At 53.7% G+C, this 18,744-nt stretch overlaps 1 protein-coding gene across 1 annotated transcript in view; it reads left to right on the top strand.

The window, feature by feature from the left end:
• The window catches only part of CACNA1E (calcium voltage-gated channel subunit alpha1 E), a 102,994-nt gene that overhangs the window by 53,515 nt on the left and 30,735 nt on the right, over nucleotides 1-18,744 (top strand). The window contains exons 12-26 of the mRNA XM_058808582.1: nucleotides 1,132-1,244; nucleotides 1,484-1,596; nucleotides 1,715-1,846; nucleotides 2,161-2,233; nucleotides 2,586-2,703; nucleotides 3,374-3,441; nucleotides 5,043-5,140; nucleotides 8,008-8,064; nucleotides 9,298-9,882; nucleotides 9,992-10,266; nucleotides 10,864-11,023; nucleotides 11,536-11,665; nucleotides 12,157-12,216; nucleotides 12,487-12,593; nucleotides 17,691-17,702. Of these exons, the coding sequence (XP_058664565.1) occupies nucleotides 1,132-1,244; nucleotides 1,484-1,596; nucleotides 1,715-1,846; nucleotides 2,161-2,233; nucleotides 2,586-2,703; nucleotides 3,374-3,441; nucleotides 5,043-5,140; nucleotides 8,008-8,064; nucleotides 9,298-9,882; nucleotides 9,992-10,266; nucleotides 10,864-11,023; nucleotides 11,536-11,665; nucleotides 12,157-12,216; nucleotides 12,487-12,593; nucleotides 17,691-17,702 (2,101 nt within the window). The remainder of the gene's footprint in view (nucleotides 1-1,131; nucleotides 1,245-1,483; nucleotides 1,597-1,714; nucleotides 1,847-2,160; nucleotides 2,234-2,585; nucleotides 2,704-3,373; nucleotides 3,442-5,042; nucleotides 5,141-8,007; nucleotides 8,065-9,297; nucleotides 9,883-9,991; nucleotides 10,267-10,863; nucleotides 11,024-11,535; nucleotides 11,666-12,156; nucleotides 12,217-12,486; nucleotides 12,594-17,690; nucleotides 17,703-18,744) is intronic.

The raw sequence follows: 18,744 nt of genomic DNA, 5'->3' as shown, positions 1-18,744 counted from the left end.
GTTTAATTCAGCTTTGCCCTTGGCTCCATGGCCACTGAGGGATGTCTCAGCCTTGTGAGCAAACACGGAGGAGTTGTGCTGCCTCTGTGTCCTTCAGGTCTGACGTCATGAGAGAGAAACACTGCCAGTCTCTGTGGAGTTTATCCCAAAATTGTGAGCAGTGGTGATGGAAAGTTTGCTGGAGAACCACCTTGGAATGTGCACAAGCCATTGCTGGAAAGGTGTAAATTTGCAGGGATGGGACTGGTCGTGGCAGAATACCCTGGTTGAAATCCTTGTGCTGAGCATGGTGAGCGAATCCCAGGCTCGGAGATTCCCAGTTATGGAGCCTCCCTGAGCTCAGCACAGCCAGAGCACAAGGTCAGGTCTCAGAAGCACTGCATCTTTAGGGACACTACATCTTTATGGTGTAGTGTACTTAAAGGACGCTGCAGTGTGGGCTACTGCAGAGCAGCATGGTTAGCCCCACGTGTCATTCCTGAGCTGCTGCAGTGGGGACAGTGCTGCTTTCTCAGATGTGTTATTCTTCCTCACCTTGAAAATGTCCCTGTCGAGCCCCAGCTCTACCCAAATCTGCAGCAGTAGGCTCAGGCCAGTCAGGCTTCCAGCACGCTGCAGTGTGGTGTGGCAGCTGGTCATGGTGAGAAGCATCTTCTGGGAAAGGTGAAGAGCCAGGCTCTTGCCTGCTAAATGTTCATGAAATAGCTGGAAAGCCTTTTCACTGGCTCTGGGCTGTTTGGCTCTGTTTCCCTGGCCAAATTCCAGCCATGCAATGATTTTAATCCAGGTTGATAATATTCCCCTCCAGTGTCCCGTGGTTGATGCCTTTGTAGGTTTAATGCCAAAGAGCTGCACTGCTCCGTGCCAGCCATGTCTGGTCCTGTCAATCCCCTGGGACACTGGTGCCTCTTCCCTGAATGATTAACTCATGGGCCTGATGCTCTGTTACATACAGAGGTTTAGCTCCTCACGGACCAAATTCCCTCATCCCAAACCCTGAGAGTTTGGGGATGCAGCGTGGTCCTTGACTTGTTCCATCTCTGTGGTGTGCTGAATGCTCAGCTGGTGGGTGCATGCAGCATGCTCCCACACACCTCAGTGCCTCCAGCACGCTTGGGTTTTGTCTTCCAGACTATGCAGAGTTCCTGTTTCTTGGGCTCTTCCTTCTGGAGATGTCCTTGAAGATGTACGGGATGGGGCCACGCCTTTACTTCCATTCTTCCTTCAACTGCTTCGACTGTGGGGTGAGCGGCCCCAGGGATGCTGGGTGTGTGGGGGGAGATATTTGGCAGGGCTCTGCAATGCAAGACTCCAAGGGGGAGATTGGGATGGCCCTCACAGTGGTCAGGGAGCACTTTCTGCCAGGACAGCCTGAGACACCAGGTCCTGGACGGGGTGGTGGGTGCCTCATCTTTGGGGATGTTAAAATTCCCTGCAGCAGCCCATCCTGAGTCTTTGACTTGTGGCTGTGTCTGCTTCTCAGGTCACAGTGGGAAGCATCTTTGAAGTGGTTTGGGCTATATTCAGACCAGGAACCTCTTTTGGGATCAGTGTCCTACGAGCTCTTCGTCTCCTGAGGATATTTAAAATAACCAAGTGCGTACTCACCGTCAGTGCCTGTTACCCTGTCTCAGACTGTGCCTGCAGCCCAGATCCAGTCCCTCCTGCTCTCCAGCATCACTGGCAGTGCTCCAGCAATATCTCTGTTTTCTAGGTACTGGGCATCCCTGAGGAATTTAGTGGTCTCGCTGATGAGCTCCATGAAATCTATTATCAGTCTGCTCTTCCTCCTCTTCCTCTTCATTGTAGTCTTTGCCCTGCTGGGAATGCAGCTGTTTGGAGGCAGGTATGTCATTTCAAGGCTGAGGAACAGGGGTTTCTTGGTGTTATAGCCAAGTGAGGACACCCTCTACAGGGGCCCAGCAAGACTGTAAGACTGTACCTTCCCCCTCCATGTCCTCCCACACAAAAATCCCTGCTCAAGGGCTGCCTTTGGGCTGTGTGGGCTCTTCTAGCCAGGAGACCTTCTGGCTTCTGGCACCAAATGCTCAGGAGACCTTTTTTAGAGTGAGGAAAGGTCCTGCTAAAGACAACTGGTAGCACAGCAGCAGTCAGGGGTTTGGTGACCTTGGCATTTCACCCACCTGGTTCCCTTTGCAGGTTTAATTTCATGGATGGGACTCCCTCGGCCAACTTTGACACCTTCCCTGCAGCCATCATGACGGTGTTCCAGGTAGGAGCTGGGCTGCCAGGAGACCCAAGCAAAGGGACTTGGCACCACCTGGTTTCTCCCCCATGGTTGGGAGGGGCTCTTTACACCAAACAAATTCCTCTCTGTCAGCTGTTGCTTCCTCCCTCTTCTGCACAACAAAGTAGATGGAAGGAGGTGGGAACTCTGTTACAGAAGGTGAAGAGTTTCAAAACTCTTCTGAGGAGGCTTTGAATCCTCATCAGTGCGCAGTGGGATGTCCCTCAGGCACTGCAGAGCTGGGCTATCCACTGCAGGGGGTCCCTGTATGTGCTGGCACAGATGTGCAGGGGATGGGCTGTGCAGGTGACAGAGCTGTTGCCCTGTGTCCCCGCAGATCCTGACGGGCGAGGACTGGAACGAGGTGATGTACAACGGCATCCGCTCCCAGGGAGGTGTGCGTTCAGGGATGTGGTCCTCCATCTACTTCATCGTCCTCACCTTGTTTGGGAACTGTATCCACCGGGCTGCTGGGCTTTCTGTGCTGACAACCCCACCTCCTCATCCTCCCCAGGGGCGTCCCCTTCACAGAATCCCAGAATCACAGAATAATGGGGTTGGAAGAGACCTCTTCCAATCACCGAGTCCAACCTATGCCCTAACGCCTCAACTAAACTATAGCACCAAGTGCCATGTCCAGTCTTTTTTTAAACACATCCAGAGATGGTGATTCTACCACCTCCCTGGGAAGAGCATTCCAGTACTTTATTATTCTTTGGGTGAAAACCTTTTTCATAATATCCAACCTACACCTTCCCTGACGTAGCTTGAGACTGTGTCCTCTGGTTCTGTCAGTACTGCCTGGAGAAAGAGACCAACCCCAGCTGTCTGCAACCTCCCTTCAGGAAGGTGCAGAGAGCAATAAGGTCACCTCTGAGCCTCCTCTTCTCCAGGCTAAATATCCCCAGTTCCTTCAAATGTTCCTCATAGACATGTCCTTCCCCTCCCAGGTTAGGGACACCCACCACGCACCTGTGGGTGCCCCAAGGGCAGAGAAGGAGCCATGGGGAAGGGCACTGAGGGCTGTGGGATGGGTGAGGAGTTTGTGCCTCTGGCTGGGCTCCTTGGGAGCTGCAGATACACATGTCCTTAACACACGGCTTGTGCATCCTTAGCTGCTCTCAGATACTCTGCTGAACGTCTTCTTGGCCATCGCCGTGGACAACCTGGCCAACGCCCAGGAGCTCACCAAGGTTTGTTCCTGCTGCTCCTTCTCCCGGGGACAGAGTGGGGGCAAAGCCATTTAGGCTTTGATTTGGGAGAATGCTTAAACCTGCTGGTCTTTGCAGAAACACCCACACTTCAAGTATGGCTTTATTTCGTTATTTAAACTCCCCAGTCCCGTTTGCCATCAGTCAGATGGAGATAATCCTCATCTGTTGGGTGGGACCTGATGTGGGGACTGTTATCTGCCCGAGCACTCTGGAGATGTGGAGTGGGAAGCATTTTCCAGTGGTGCCAATATTTATTCCCCATTTGCCCACAGATGTGGGCAGCAGATGTGATTTAGGATGCAATTTAGGCTGCTGCTCAGCTCCTTTTAAGACCATGCTGGGGAATATTTGTGGAACTCGAAATTGTTGGGGCACCATCTGGATAATGGTGAGCAGGAGAGAGCTGCAATGGTCAGTGCCACTCTTTGGAGCAAACCAGTGATTCTGTGGTGCCCAGATTTTTGTGGAGCTGGTGCTGTTATGTCCCTGGGGCTCACTGGAGATTTCCATGCAGGTGTAAATCTGACCAAAAAGGGGGCATGGTTTGCCTGAAGGGTGTGTGCAGGGGTCCTCCCACGGTGGGAGGGTGCGGATGACACCTCCAGGGGAGCCCCACGGGTATCAGCAGCATCAATTAAGAGGGCGCTGAGTTTTTGAAAAGGCTGAATGCTCGCTAATGACTCCTAATGACATTCCTCGCTCGGGAGACACAGCCGTACTCATTAAAGCAATCCGGGCTCTGCCGGGGTCATTCATGGATGCCTTACCTCCCACCCGGTTTGGGGGATGCCTGTCTGGCCCCTGTGGCTGTGAAGGAGGGAGGGCTGAGCTGGTCTGTGCTCTCTGGGGTTGTCCCACCGTGCTCAGCCCAGCTCATGCCTGGAGTGGGCTGGGTTCCCTTTTGTGAGCAGCCCTGATGCCTTGGGGAAGATCTGGGGTAGTGGGGAACCTGCATCCCCACAGCACAAGGGAAATAAAGTGTCTCTGGAAGTGATGCCTTAAAATTTTATATTTTTTTCAAATCCTGTACTGCATTACTGCACAACTCTAAACTCCACATAGAGTGTTAGCTGCTGTCTTCACAATTTGTTCAGACAAAACAATCCCTCTGGGCCTGAAACTCAAGGACGCCTCACAACCTCAGGCCCCAAAAAGTATGAACAAAAAGTGAAATGGGGGGGAGCAAACTGAGGGTAAACGACTTCATTACCTGAAGCTGTCATTGGAGGATTAACCCCTGAAATGTAAATGGACCAAATTTATAATTGTTTGAGAAACTTGTGACCATTTTGGTATACATCCATCTTAGGTGTAGCCCCTCCAGGAGGCTTTTGACTGCCCAAAGTGTACCTATTTAAGGTGTATCTACTATCCTTTAATGAATACCCACTGTATCCTCTTAACCTTGTCTAGCCTCTGTTCTAGGCAGCCGCCCCAAGGCATCAGAAGTACAGATCCCCCTCAACCCCTCAAGCCTTGGCATCCAGAGTTGCCCTGCACATCCCTCACTGCTCCCAGTGGCTGAGTTTTCCCTCAGAACACCAACATCCCACTGAGCAAAGCCCCTCTTTTCTCTACAGGACGAGCAGGAGGAAGAGGAGGCCTTTAACCAGAAGCATGCCCTGCAGAAAGCCAAAGAAGTCAGCCCCATGTCTGCCCCAAACATGCCTGCTATTGAGTGAGTGACTCCCCAACACCCTCCTGGTGACTCCCCCTGAGCCCAGCCAGGCTCAGAAGGGCACAGAGCTGCAGCATAGCCTGGCCTGTCTGGTTATGGGGGGCTGCCAACAAGAAAAAAGGGGTCCCCACATGGGGTGAGTCCCTCTCTGGGCACCTTCCTTGAGGATGGATGGAGGTATAGGAGTGTGCTCCCCATGAGCAGCAGTGCTTTTGGAGACGTGACAGCTCTCCAGGGAGCTCTTGAAATTGCCACCCTCTACACCAAGCTGCAGCCTCAGTGCTTGGGCATGGCAAAAATATGCTAAAAGAGGCTTTCTGCCCCAAATATAGAGCTCAAGCACTCGGGGCTGATGGTAGGAGGCTGGGGGAGGAGGAAGGTATCTCGAGTTATTCTTGAGGAGGGATGATATTTGTTCCTGGGGAGTGTTTCTTCATGGCAGAGCTGCAGGAGAGCAGCCAGGGCTGGGGGAGAAGGGAGCAGTGGTGTCACAAATCTCCCTCGGGCTCCTTCCTTGGGAGCCAGTGCAGTTAGGGAAGATGGAGCAGGTTTGTGAAACCATGTTTGATTGTTCAAAAATTTGATTTGGGTGCGAAAAAAAAAAGCCCCAAATCACATAAACCTCCAGCATGGTGTTAAGAAGCCTTGTCTCTGCATTTCAGCAGGAGAAATCTCTGTTTTTTCCTTCCTAGCTGCCTTTTTTCTCTTTATTTTGCGGTGTCATATGGTCTAAATCACATAAAACTTTCAAAGTCAACATTGGAATGAGGCATTTTGATTTGTTTCCCAAAACAGTACATTTCAGTACAGCTGAAGGGATTATTTTATTTTTTCCCCCCTCTTTTTATTTTTTTTTTTTATTTTTTTTTTAATAGAATCCCTTCCCAGGGAATTTTAGGTTTTGTTATGCTTTGAAACACAGCCAAGCTTGTACAAGGCAGAATCTCTTTGCAGATTTGCGGAGAGAAACTGCTGTCTTCAGGAGAGGGCTGATCTGGGGGGGTCAGAGGCAGCCTTGGGAATGGCCCCCTCCCTGGTTTGGCAGTGGTGGGATGCTGTCGGATGCTGGTTTTAGGGGTAGCAGGAATGGGGTGTGCTTGTAATGCCTGCCTGACCCCCCAGCAGCCACAGATTTTACCCTGGATTGGGGCTGATGTTCATAACAAATCTGTCTGCACAAGTACTAGGGGGGTTGGGGGAGAGGTGGTGGAGTCTATGTTGGCTCTGTTTCTGGATACCAGTGGGAATGTGTTGGATGAAGTGAGGGAATAGAGAGCTTTAGGCAGCGGGAGAGGCTAAGGAATGGACAGATAGGAGAGAGGAAGAGGGGGAGATGGAATATATTAGGGCAATAAAAGATTTGCCCACACTGCACATCCCCAAAAGAGCTCTCTAGTCATTGCCAGACAGAGTTGGTTGGGAAAACAGATCTTTTCAACCTTTCCTTGTTGTTCTGGTTGCGTTGAAAGGGAGCTATTGATATTCATGGGGCTTTTTTTCCAGCTCCTCCCACTCACCAGGATGGACTGGGGTCAGTAGATGCCACGGGTTAGGCTTGATGATGTAGCCAGCCTCAGGTTTGGTGTGCTTTTGGTGGTGCTGAGCTTGTGGAGGGACAACACAGAGGTGGCCAGGGCAGAGCAGAGCTGGCACAGATGGGAGCTCAGAGCCAGGCCCTGCCTTTGGTGGCTCCATTTCCCTGCGGGTGCCTGGTGCATGCAGGCTGGCACGGGCATTCCTGCTGGCAGTGTGGGCATGGATGGGTGTTCTCACATGGCCAGGGATGGTGTGGGAGCTCTGTGTTTGCACAGCTGGGAGCAGCTGGCTTGGGGCTGCCAGCTGGGCACTGCGCGCGTTGAACAATGCCCCAGCATGCATTGGTGCTGGACGTGCTGCGTGGGTGTGTCTGGAGGCTCTGCAGCTCATTGTGGGGATGATGTGGGTGCTGGCAGCTCCAGCCCTGCCTCCAGCGTGGCACTGAGGCCTCCCCATGCATGGGGATCCATGGAGACCATAAGCACTGGCATGACTGGAGCGGCTCTCCCGTGAGCTGGGAGGGCTGAGGTTGTTAGGCCTGGAGACCTTGGAGCACCTTGAGAGGGCTGAAGAGGGATTTTTGACAAGGTGGTTTTTGACAAGTGATAGGACAAGGGGAATGCCTTCAAACTGTTGGGAAGTGAGCCTGCCAGAGCTCAAGAAGCATTTGGGCAGTGCTTTCAGGCACACAGTGGCATTCTCGGGGTTGTCCTGTGCAGGGCTGGGAGCTGGATTGAATGATCCTTGTAGGTCCCTTTGAGCTCAAGATGTTCTGTGTTTCTATGATTGCATATTCTCAGGGCAGAGTTCTTGGAGTTGTGTGTATCTGAATCCTTTCTATGCTGAGGCAAAGGTTAATGCCTGGAATCTCACCCTGCCAGCCCTGTTAACTTGCTCTGTGTGGGGGCTGCTCAGGTGACAGCAGCTCTGTGGCATCTCAGCCTGGCCTTTTGCTTTGTGTTTGCTGGGGAAGTTCACCTTCCCCTCTGTGCTCCCAGGGCAGCAGCAGCTCATGGTGGTGGCTCTGAGCATCTCAGGGCTGGCTTGATGCATTGCTCCCATGTTTCTTGGGAGAAGTGAATTTGGAGCAGTCTGAGACAGAGGCTAAGTATCCAAGGATGTCTCAGAGGTTCTGAAGGACTGGAGCCTGCACTGGTGTGGGGAAGGCTCCCAGGGAGCAGAGTGCCAGCTGGAGTGTGCCCGCCTGTGACCAGCGTGCCCGTGGGATGCCCAGGGCCAGGAGGAGCCCTGCCCAGGGAGGGGGGACAGCTCTGTGCGCTGCCCACACGAGTGGAAGGAGGGGATTGAACCCGTTTGTTTTTCCTCCGCAGAAGAGACAGGCGGAGGAGACACCACATGTCGATGTGGGAGCCACGCAGCAGCCACCTGTATGTGGGCGGCGGGGGCGCGTGTCCGTCTGTGCCTCCTGTGCTGTCTGTGCGTCCGTCCGCGGGGCCGGGGCACGCCCCACTCCCCTCGGGAGTGGGAATTCATTGTGTGTGTGTGTGTGCTGTATCCGTGTGCCCCGTTTTCCCCGCTGTGTGCGGATCCCCGTGCGCAGTGCCGCGGTGCCAGTGCCCACCCATGGCTCGCTGCCCATGGGTTTGCAGTGGGGTGTGAGCAGTGCCCGTGCCCGTCTGTGCTCCTGGGTGTTTTCCCTGTGCTGCGGGGGTGTCGGGAAGGGCACGTCTTGTCTTCTCCAGGGTGTTGTTTTACCACGCTGCAGAAGTTTAGTGGTGTAGCCCAGAAGCCCAGTGCAGCTCCTTCCCCTCAAAATCGCTGCTCCTCAAGCCTCAGGTCTGGCTTTGTACCTGGATGTGCTGGGAGAGAGGCGAGGAGAGGTCCCTGGGTGCAGCAAGAGGGCTTGGCCCGTATTTAAGGTGTCCACACAAAGGGAAGGTGGTCTCTGCCTGTGTGGGATAGGGCAAACCAGGATGCTGGCTGCTCCCAGAAGCTGGACTTGCTGCCTGAAAGCTTCAGGGCAGCAGCGAGGCTGCTGGGGCTGGTCACCCATCAGCCTGATGCTTTCTGAAGGGACACAAGCACACTCCCAGCACCAGAGGGACACTGATGAACCACCCAACTGTCTATAAACTTGGCCCTAGCCTTCCCCCTATGACTAACCACCCTCCTAACAGGACTGTGAAACCAACCCTCTGCTTCACTAGGCCACCTCCTACCAGAAGGCACCCCCACCCCACTAATCCTTGCCCTAATCCTAATCGAGACAACAAGTCTACTTATTTGCCCATTAGCACTGGGTGTATGCCTAACAGCCAACCTCACAGCAGACCACCTTTTCATCCAACTCATCTCTACAGCCACAACAGCCCTGTTCTCCACAAATACCAGCAGATTCACTCCTAACCTTACTAGTTTTCTTCTTACTAACTATCCTAGAGGCAGCAGTAGCGATAATCCAAGCCTATGTTTTCGTACTCCTACTGAGCCTCTACCTACAAGAAAATATCTAATTCTCAGTGGCACACCATTGAGCCTGTAACCCTGGTGGTGGTGCTTCCTTGTGCCTGGGGTTCCCAGATGAGATCCAGGGTGGGTGTTTCAGCGGGGGGATGCTGAGGGCAGCCGGGATGGTGACCCCTGGCCGTGCCCCGTTGCAGGCGGGAGCGGCGGCGGAGGCACCACATGTCGGTGTGGGAGCAGCGCACCAGCCAGCTTCGCCGGCACATGCAGATGTCCAGCCAGGAAGGCATCAACAAGGATGAGCCGCCCCTCATCAACCCCCACGCCAGCATCTTCCGCAGGAAGAGACCCGGGGAAGGAGTCACCCTGGAGAAATGCGCCGAGGAGCAGGGCAAGGCAGAGCGTGAAGGACCCGAGCAGCCGCTGCCAGGGGCCAACCCCGGTGGTGGGGAGGAGAGGACATCACCCCGGGCCAAGCGGGACATGTGGCAGCAGAAGTCTTGCCACGGGAACTGTGAGCCAGGAGAGCAGGATGGGGCAGGAGGCAGCATGGAGGACAGGGCGAGGATGAGGCAGAGCCAGCGGCGCAGCCGGCACCGCAGAGCCCGTGTGGAGGGCAAGGACACAGCTGGCATCTTGGGGAGCCGCTCGGCCAGCCAGGAGATGGGGCTGGAGGAGGTCAGCGCTGCTGAGGGGACACAGGATGGGGACCGGCGCGGGGATGTGGCTGCTACAGAGGCGCTGATTCCCGGGGAGCCAGAGGCGAGCGGGGAGTCCATCAGGTTGGTACCTGCAGAGGACATCTTGCAATCCTCACAGCTCCTCAAATTCTCTCCATCTCCTGCCCCTGTATCTTCTCACACCTCCTTTTCTCCCCTGTCCCTACTGCAGGACAAATGGGGTCCCTGCTGGCGACGCTGATCTGATTGGCACCGCCAAGAGGGGCAGCCCCCCACACGTGGCAGCCGAGCTGTGCCAGGGGAGGACGGGCACACTGATGGAGCAGGAGTGCAGCAGCCCGGACACGAGCGAGCAGGCGCTGCTGGAGCCCAGCCGCAGTGTGAGCCGCAGTGAGCCCGACCTGTCCTCCATCACCCCCAACACCGAGAAGGCCACCGAGAGCACGGCCATCATGATCGATGTGCACGACTCCGCTGTGGTACAGAGTGAGGACCCCTCTCTCTTTCCTGAGCCCCTCTCCCAGCCCTTGGGGACCCTGTGGGGGTGGAAAGCTGCTTGTGTGGGTTGTCCTGTCTGCATCCATCAGCTGGGGGGATCTCCGCGCTGCTCCTTGCAGCACCTCACCCCAGTTTTGCAGGGGGACCCAAACACCGATGCGCCAGCATCCCCTTTCTCACCTCTTCCCATCCACCCCTTCATCTGATCCATCATTTCCCACCACCCCTTCATCCAATTCATCATTTCCCTTTCCTCTCTGCCTGGGCAAAACTCTGGCATTCCCTGTTTTTCCTGGAACATCTATAGCTTCAGGCAGCTCACTGTCACTCAAACCCCTTAGCAGCATCCTGGCTGTCAAGGTGAACTGCTTTAAACAGTGTTATTAATTAACCAGCAAGGTGAAAAGTGGCCTTGTTAAACCCATTTTATCTGCTCCATGCCAGCAGCTGGTGTGTTTTCTTCCTGCCTAGTCCCTCTCCCTGTGACCGCACAGGGATTCAGAGCAGGAATTTGGGGGGGTGGCAGGGACATCCCAGGGTGTTGTCTGGGTGCAAGGTCGGGCAAAGGCTCTCGCTTTCCTGCAGTTAGCAACAAGACAGATGGCGAAGCCAGCCCCTTAAAGGAGGCTGAGACCAAAGAGGATGAGGAAGAAATGGAGAAGAAGAAGAGGAAGAAGGAAAAGAGCGAGACGGGCAAAGCCATGGTGCCGCACAGCTCCATGTTCATCTTCAGCACCACCAACCCGTGAGATGTTTTTCACTCTGGGGCTGGGGAGGGCTGCAAGGGGAAGGAGCCCCAGACATCACCAAAACCAGGAAATCCCTGTGAGAAGGGAGATGAGTGTCTCCGAAACATGCTCCCAAAGCAGCCACAGAGCTCCCCAAGCCCCACATTGCTCTCCCTCTGTGGCATGGCTCTCTCCCAAACTGCTGATTTCTAAACTGGGATTTTTATTCCTTGTTTGTTATATTTACCTGCAGTTTTCTGCTGCTCTGTAGCTCTTCCCCAGACCCAGCAGCAGCCTGGAAGAGTAAGCACCCCAATTTCTTGGGGACTCTCCCTGCCTGGCTGTGGGGCTGAGACAGCTGGAAAGAGGGACCAACAAGCCCAAACACCCCTTGGGCTCCCTTCTTCTGCTCCTCAGGCTTTGCTGCCCATCTCCCCACCCTGGAAGGTGGCATCATGGGATGGGCTTTGCACAAGGGCTGTGGCTGTATCCTGCCAGGGACTCACGGGTGGGGTGTGTGTCCCTGCAGGGTGAGGAGGGCCTGCCACTACATCGTGAACCTGCGCTACTTCGAGATGTGCATCCTGCTGGTGATTGCTGCCAGCAGCATCGCCCTCGCCGCCGAGGATCCCGTCCTCACCAACTCCGACCGCAACAAAGTGATTGCAACCCCTTCCTGCTCCCCCACCAGGGCAGGCAGAGCTCCTGCAGGGTTTGAGGGATCAGGGCAGCCCATGGTGGCACATGCATTGTGCTGTGGAATCTGATTTCTGCCCCATCACATTCTGTTGTGAACCGTGGGAGTCACCCCCAGCTTCCCCCACGTGGGGTTTAGAGCCTGGGGAGAGACCAGGATGCCTGGTCAGCTGTAAAGTGCCTTGGACTGGGGAGATGCTGGTACCGGTGTGGGGCAGGTGATCCTGGCTAGCAGTGTCATTTCCAAGCCATTTGCATGGGGAATGGTTCCCTCCTGCCTGCACAGGCTGGGTTTGGGGCTGTCCTGAACTCTTAGGGACGAGGCTGGGTTTGGGACAAACAAACCAACCCCATTTTGCTGTCCCTGAGCTAAGCAAGCTGCTGTATCTGGGTGTCTGGGTGGGCACAATTTGCTGAGGAGCAGCTGCAGAGCACCTGTGCCCTCTGTCTGCAGGTGCTGAGGTATTTCGACTACGTCTTCACTGGTGTCTTCACCTTTGAGATGGTGATCAAGGTAAGAGCCCTGACAGGATGCAGCTTCCCTGGGAAATAGCTCAGTTCTGCAGTTCTGGTCCTCAATTTAGAAGGTGGAGACCTTAAAGTCTGGTTCTCAGCAATGCTGGTCCAGAGTGCTCAGCACCTCCTTTATCAGCCCCGAGGCTTCCACAAAATACCAAGTCCTACAGCCAGGACTCTGGGATGTGTCTGCAGTGTCCCTGTCCCCCAGCTTGGTGTCTGAGCTGCTCATCCCCTGCCTGTTTTTCTCTCTGTATCTCCCCTCCAGATGATTGACCAGGGCTTGATCCTGCAGGATGGCTCCTACTTCCGAGACCTCTGGAATATCCTTGATTTCATCGTGGTGGTGGGAGCGCTGGTGGCTTTTGCCTTGGCGTAAGTGGCCCTTGTCCTTGTCAGCTCCATGCCTCCCCTGGGCTGGGAGAAGGGTGAAATTGTGTGCTGTGGCTACTAAACTCTGATTTTGTTTTGTATTTTATTTCTGGTATGGCTCCTGGCAGTGGTGTGTGGCTGCTCCAAAGATGTTTCTCCTGGTTGGCAGAAGCTGATGAGAAAGCAGGCAGGGAGCAAGGCAAGGAAAGCTGGAGATGCTAGGAAGAAGTTTCTGGTGCAAGTGGATTTGAAACAGAGCAGAAGGGACTGTTAGAGACGGGGGAAATGGCTTAAAGGGGCCGGACCTGGAGTTACACACCTGTCATGCATCTTGGGGTGCACAGAGACAGCAAAAGCTGCAGCCTGCTAGGTGGAGCTGCCCTGCGAACACATTTGTGCTGGAAATGGTAGCCCTGGCTGGTGACTTTTCCCTCTGGTCTGAGTGGGACATTGCTCTGGACCCCTGCAGGAATGGGGATGAGGCTGGTGGGGCTTGTGCCAGTATCCTCTGAGGCATCACAGAGAGGGCTGTGTGCTTGCCCTGCAGCATCCCCACTGAGCATTGCTTGGAGATTGGGCCCTGGCACTGAGCTTGTGGCACCTGTGGCTACTGGGGTGTGCCATGGAGGGCAGGAGCACGCAGGGATGAGTTTCCTGCTGCTCTGATGTGCCCTGTGCTGCTGGCTGGGGCAGGGGGTGCTGTGACAGCATTCACAAGGGTCTCAGGATGAGGGAAGAGACGAGGATCTGACTCCATGTTTCAGAAGGCTTGATTTATTATTTTATGATATACATTAAAACTATACTAAAAGAATAGAAGAAAAGGTTTCATCAGAAGGCTGGCTAAGAATAGAATAGGAAGGAATGATAACAAAGGTTTGCGGCTCGGACTCTCTGCTTGAGCTAGCTGGGCTGTCATTAGCCATTAATTAGAAACATCTAACGTGTGGACTAATCACAGATCTACTTGTTGCATTCCACAGCAACAGATAATCAATGTTTACATTTTGTTCCTGAGCCTTCTCAGCTTCTCAAGAAGAAAAATCCTGAAAGGATTTTCCATAAAAAATATCTGTGACAGGGTGCAGTGAGCACAGGGAGGGATGTGTGGTGCCAAGGTGGTGCTGGCAGGGAAGGGGCACCCCCTGGTCCATCCCCAGGACTGTGCTGTCCCATTGCAGGGAGAGGAGCAGAGAGGAGAGGCTCAGGCTCCTTTGTCACGCTGTTGTTCTCTCTTTGTGCCTGTGACACTGGCAGCAGTGGCTGCTGACAGGGAGCCTTGGCCACAGCTCAGGTACCGTGTGGGGCTCCCTGGATGGATTACAGTCCACAATCCATCCCTCCCACCTCACCTCACACTGGGAAGCAGCTCCTTCTCCCGTTTCTTACCCACCTGTGCCCCTCTGGCTCATTACTTGTGCCTTCCTCACCCTCCTGACCCGGCGCTTCCAGCCCTGCTCTCTCCTTGGGAAGAGCATGGGAGAATTCAGCTCGCCCAGCACAGGGATGGAGCAGCCCCTGGGCAGGGCAGGGGGCTGAGCACAGACCATGGGGAAGGGGCTGGGGGCACGTTTGTAGACTGGGGACAATGCTCTGAGCCTCTGGGAGGCCACACAGGCCACCAGGAGGGTGGATGGAGCATCTCCAGGGCCTGGCTGATCCCTGCTCGGCCAGGACAGCCCCTCAGCATCAGCAGCATTGTTTGAGCAGGAGGACAAAGGAGCCTTTTCTTTCCAAGGCAACTTCCATCAAGAGTTTTGATGGCTGAAGGAGCACAGGTTGTTGGCTCAGCCTGCTCCTGGGTGGAGGGGTGTCCTCACCTGTGGTGTTTGTGAGAGTCCCCAGGACAAGGTGAGAGATGAGGATTTGACTTCATGTTCTCAGAAGGCTGATATTATTGATATGATATGATATAATATTATATTATATTATATTTACATTAAATTATATTACATTACATTATAATAATATGTATACATATTATATATACACACATAAATATAATATGTATACATATTATTATAATGTACATACAATACATATATAATATTATATAATATTATTCTATACTGAAACTATACTAAAGAAAGAGAAAGGATACATCAGAAGGCTTAACAACAAGAATGATAATGAAAACTCGTGACTGACTCAGAGAGTCTGACACAGCTGGCTGTGACTGATCATTAATTAAAAACAATTCACATGGACCCAATCAAACATGCACCTGTTGGTGAACAATGTCCAAGCCACATTCCAAAGCAGCAAACACAGGAGAAGGAAATCAGATATTTTTTGTTTTCATTCCCCTCTGAGGCTTCTCAGCTTCCTAGGAGAAAATCCTGGACAAAGAGGATTTTTCAGAAAATGTCATGGTGACCCTCACCAGTGCACAGGAATTGCTTGCTGTCCCCTTGCCCTCACCCCACAAGGGTGGCACAGTTCCTGTGGTGGCCCTGCAGCTGGCAGGGGATGTGGGGGAGCTGCCTGGCACCTTCCAGCCCTGCTTGGCCCCTGCCTGCTGAGGGAAGGACGTTCCCTCCGGGCATGGGGCAGCTGAATTCTCGAGGGTGAGGATGTGTGGAGAAGGCCTTGGCATTTCCACACACAGGTTTGCAGTGAGCACCGGTGTCTCCTGCTCTCTCCTGCAATTGTAACTGGGCAGATGCTGAGCTGCTTGTGCCATGGATGGGGATTTTGTCCTGTAAACCTTCAGGATTGTCTGTCTGTCTGCCCCGCCTCCAGCCTGGCTCCTGCTGCAGGAGGTGAGCTCATGGCTTGGGCAGTGAGGGGAACAAAGGCCTCACGGTGATTTCTGATGGGTTCATGCATTATAAAGCATTTCTAAGAACACCTGCCTCTGCCCTCGGCAGCCCAAGGAGCTGCAGGATATTCACCAGCTCTCCATGTCCCAGCCTGCCACCCTCCCTCCCAGCCTCCCTCCTGATCCCCAGGGGAAAACTCTGGTGCTAAAGTTCCAATCCGTCTCCTTTTCTTCTCCCTCCGTGAGCTCTTTGATGTGGGGCCAGGGCACGGGGAATGTTCTCCTTCTTCTCCTTTCTCCTTCTTTCTCTTTCTTTCTGCTTTTCCTTCTCCTCCCTCCTTCTCCTTCACCTTCTCCTTTCTCCTTCTTTCTCCTTTCTGCTTTTCCTTCTCCTCCCTCCTTCACTTTCTCCTTTCACCTTCTCTTCCTCCTCCTCCTCTCCTTCTCCTTCTTTCTCCTCCTCTTCTCCCTTCTCCTTTTTTCTCTCCCTCTCCTTCTCTTCTCCTTTCCCTTTCCCCTTCTCCTTCCTCCTTCTCCCTCTCCCTCTCCTTTTCTTTTCTTGTTCTCCTTCTCCTTTCTCCTCCTTCTCCTTCTCCCTCTCCTTTTCTTTTCTTGTTCTCCTTCTCCTTTCTCCTCCTTCTCCTTCTCTTCTCTCTCATTTCTACTTCTCCTTCTTTCTCCTACTCCTCCTCTTCTCCCTTCTCCTTTCTCCTTCTCCTTTCTCCTTCCTCCTTCTCCTTCTTTCTCCTTCTTTCTCCTTTTCCTTCTCCTCCCTCCTTCCTCCTTCTCTGCCTCCTCCTCCTCTCCTCCTTCTCCTCTTTTCTCATTTATACTTCTCCTTCTTTCTCCTTCTCCTCCTCTTCTCCCTTCTCCTTCTCTCCTTTCTCCTTTCTCCTTTCTCCTTCTCCTCCTCTCCTCCATGGTGCTGGGTGGGAGCAGCAGTGCCTGTGGAGTGTGGTGATTACCTGGATGAGACCAGCTGGTGCCTGAGTCCAGCACTTCCCAGCAGGAATTCTGGGGTGTTCCATGCAGGTTTCCTGCCCCTCCTGCCTCCCTCTTCACTCTGGTTTTCCCTCAGGGGTGGCTGTGGAGCACAGCAGGATGTTTGGAGCTGGTTCAGCAGTGCCACATCCAAATCTCTGACCACCAAGTGTCCACCCACAAAGCCGTCTCTCTGTGAGCCACTGTGGTTTGTCCACTGCTCCCTCAGAGGCCACAAATCCTGGGAGAGGCTGTCTCCATTCATCTCTGGCTCTCCACGTGGAAAGCTAATCCATCAATCCATGCACAGTCTAAATAAAAAGCTGTAAATCTCTAAGGAGTTCAAATTAAATTAGCTGAAATAACCAGAACCACAAGTAAAGACCCTGCTGGCTTTTGCCTCCCTCTGAGGCTGCAGTTCTCAGCAGTTTTGCAGAGCTGTCCAGGGCTGGTAGAAGGGTTGGTACAGAGGTTGAGTGGCCAGTGTGGAGCCCTGGCTGTGCAGGGGCTGATTACCCAGCAGAGGGGCTTCTTTCCTTGCAGCATCTCCTTGTGCCCACTGGGTCTGGAAGAAAGAAGGACCCCTAGGTACTGCAGAATAACCTGGTGTGAGGCAGGTCAGGGCACCACAGAAGTGCTGCAAAGTTAAGCTGTCACCTTTTCAGCACACCTCCCACATTCTGGACTGATACACAGCCAGGGGCTGGGGTGAGTTTGATGTGTTTAAGGAAAAGTTTTGCTTACAGGCTTTGCCCCAAGTGCTGAGCGCTCTGTGTGCACATGGCAGGGACTTGGCTCAAGCAGGGACAGAGGTTTGGTTACAGCCAGGGACCTTGGAGCCCACCTTGGCTTGTACAATTGGAGCATCCTGCTGGCTTGCAGGAGACCCTGCACTGCAGCTCAGGCTCAGTGCAGCTCTCAGTGGAGGTGATTGAGCAGAATTTGGATGGGAACTATTGTGGCTTGCAGGTGGGTTCCCTTGGAGGCACCTGCCTTTGGCTCACTGACCCCACAGCTCCTGGCTGAGGAGCACTGGGCCTTCCTGCTGCTGCCCACTGTCCCAACTCCATGCAGGTTCCTCTTCCAGCAGAGCTTTCACCACATGCCCCCCACCCAAAACCTCCAGCAGGGAGGGCAGGAGGGGATTCTGGAGGAGTTCCTCCCTGGAGATGTGCCCCATCCTGAAGGCTACAACATGGTCTACACACTGTGCTTTTCTCCTCAGGTCTGGGGTGGTGGGCAGCTACTGCAGGGTCCCCATGCAGCTCCCCTGACCCTTTTCTCACCTTCCTCCTCTCTTTCTTTTTCCACCTCTCTGCTGGTGCTGCTTGCTGGCTGCTGGGCTGGATCGCCGACAGGAATGCTTTGGGGTAACTATGGTGCTCCTGGGAATGCAGGGGGGGTGGCTGCAGCTGGAGCTCACTCTGTCCCACACCTGGGCTGACCCTCAGCTGCGTTTTCAGGGGCTGCAACATGCTGCTCTGCAGGCACTCCTGAGGGCTGAAGGGATTCCCCATAGCAGGTGTCAGACACTGCACGTGGGGTGGCCTTGGTGACAACTTGCACCAGATGAGTGCTGCCCTCAGTCAGATATCCCAGGCCTTTATCCAGGCCCTATTTCTGAGCAAAGCAGTGAGTCCTAGGTTCGTCTGTACAGTTGCTTCCCATGCATGTGAGGGCTGTGCTCCTAGGGAGGGCTATTAATTAGTGGTTTTGTTTACATCTCGTAATGATTAAGCCCATTATTGTACTCCCTGTTGCATTAACCCTCGCCAAGGAGCTGTGTAATTGGGAGCATCTGTTGTTGCAAGTAATTTCCTTGACATTTTTTCGAGGGTGCCTGGTGGAGCCAAGCTGTGCCACCTTCACCAGGACCTCGAGATCCAGGCTTTGGTTAAACAAGAAAAAAAATCCTACCTGGTATTGTGATATTGTGATTAGGGAATAATCATCATATGCAAGAATTGAGGGTCATGAGGGGGCTTTTAAAGAATTCTCCTGGTAAACTCTGCCTCCCTCAGCTGATTTGGGGTGAAGGCAAGAACAGCTCTGATCTGGAGAAACCTTTGAGACCCTCCCAAGGGTCCAACTCCTGTGCCTTAGTCAGGGACACCTTCCACTAGACCAGGCTGTTCAGGGCCCCATCTAACTTTGTCTGGAACACTTCCAGGGATGAGGCACCCACAATTTCCCTGGCAATGTGGACCCCCTTGAGCAAACCTCCCTCGTTTTATTCTGCATCTCTTGCAACGGGAAGGAAACAATTTGCAGCGGCGGTGACCCTGCACAAGCCCTGTTTACAAACAGCGTGTGGCTGTGCCCTGCAAACCTCCTGGCACTGTCTGCCCTAGCCCTGGCACTGCTTCCTACAGCGAGAGGTTTGTTGAGGTCTCTGGAAGGGTGCTAATCCCA

This window comes from Ammospiza caudacuta, chromosome 7 (assembly GCF_027887145.1).
Source record: "Ammospiza caudacuta isolate bAmmCau1 chromosome 7, bAmmCau1.pri, whole genome shotgun sequence".
NCBI classification, from domain to species: domain Eukaryota; kingdom Metazoa; phylum Chordata; class Aves; order Passeriformes; family Passerellidae; genus Ammospiza; species Ammospiza caudacuta.
The sequence above is the reverse complement of the archived record's forward strand: the minus strand, read 5'-3'. Positions and strand labels throughout refer to the sequence as shown.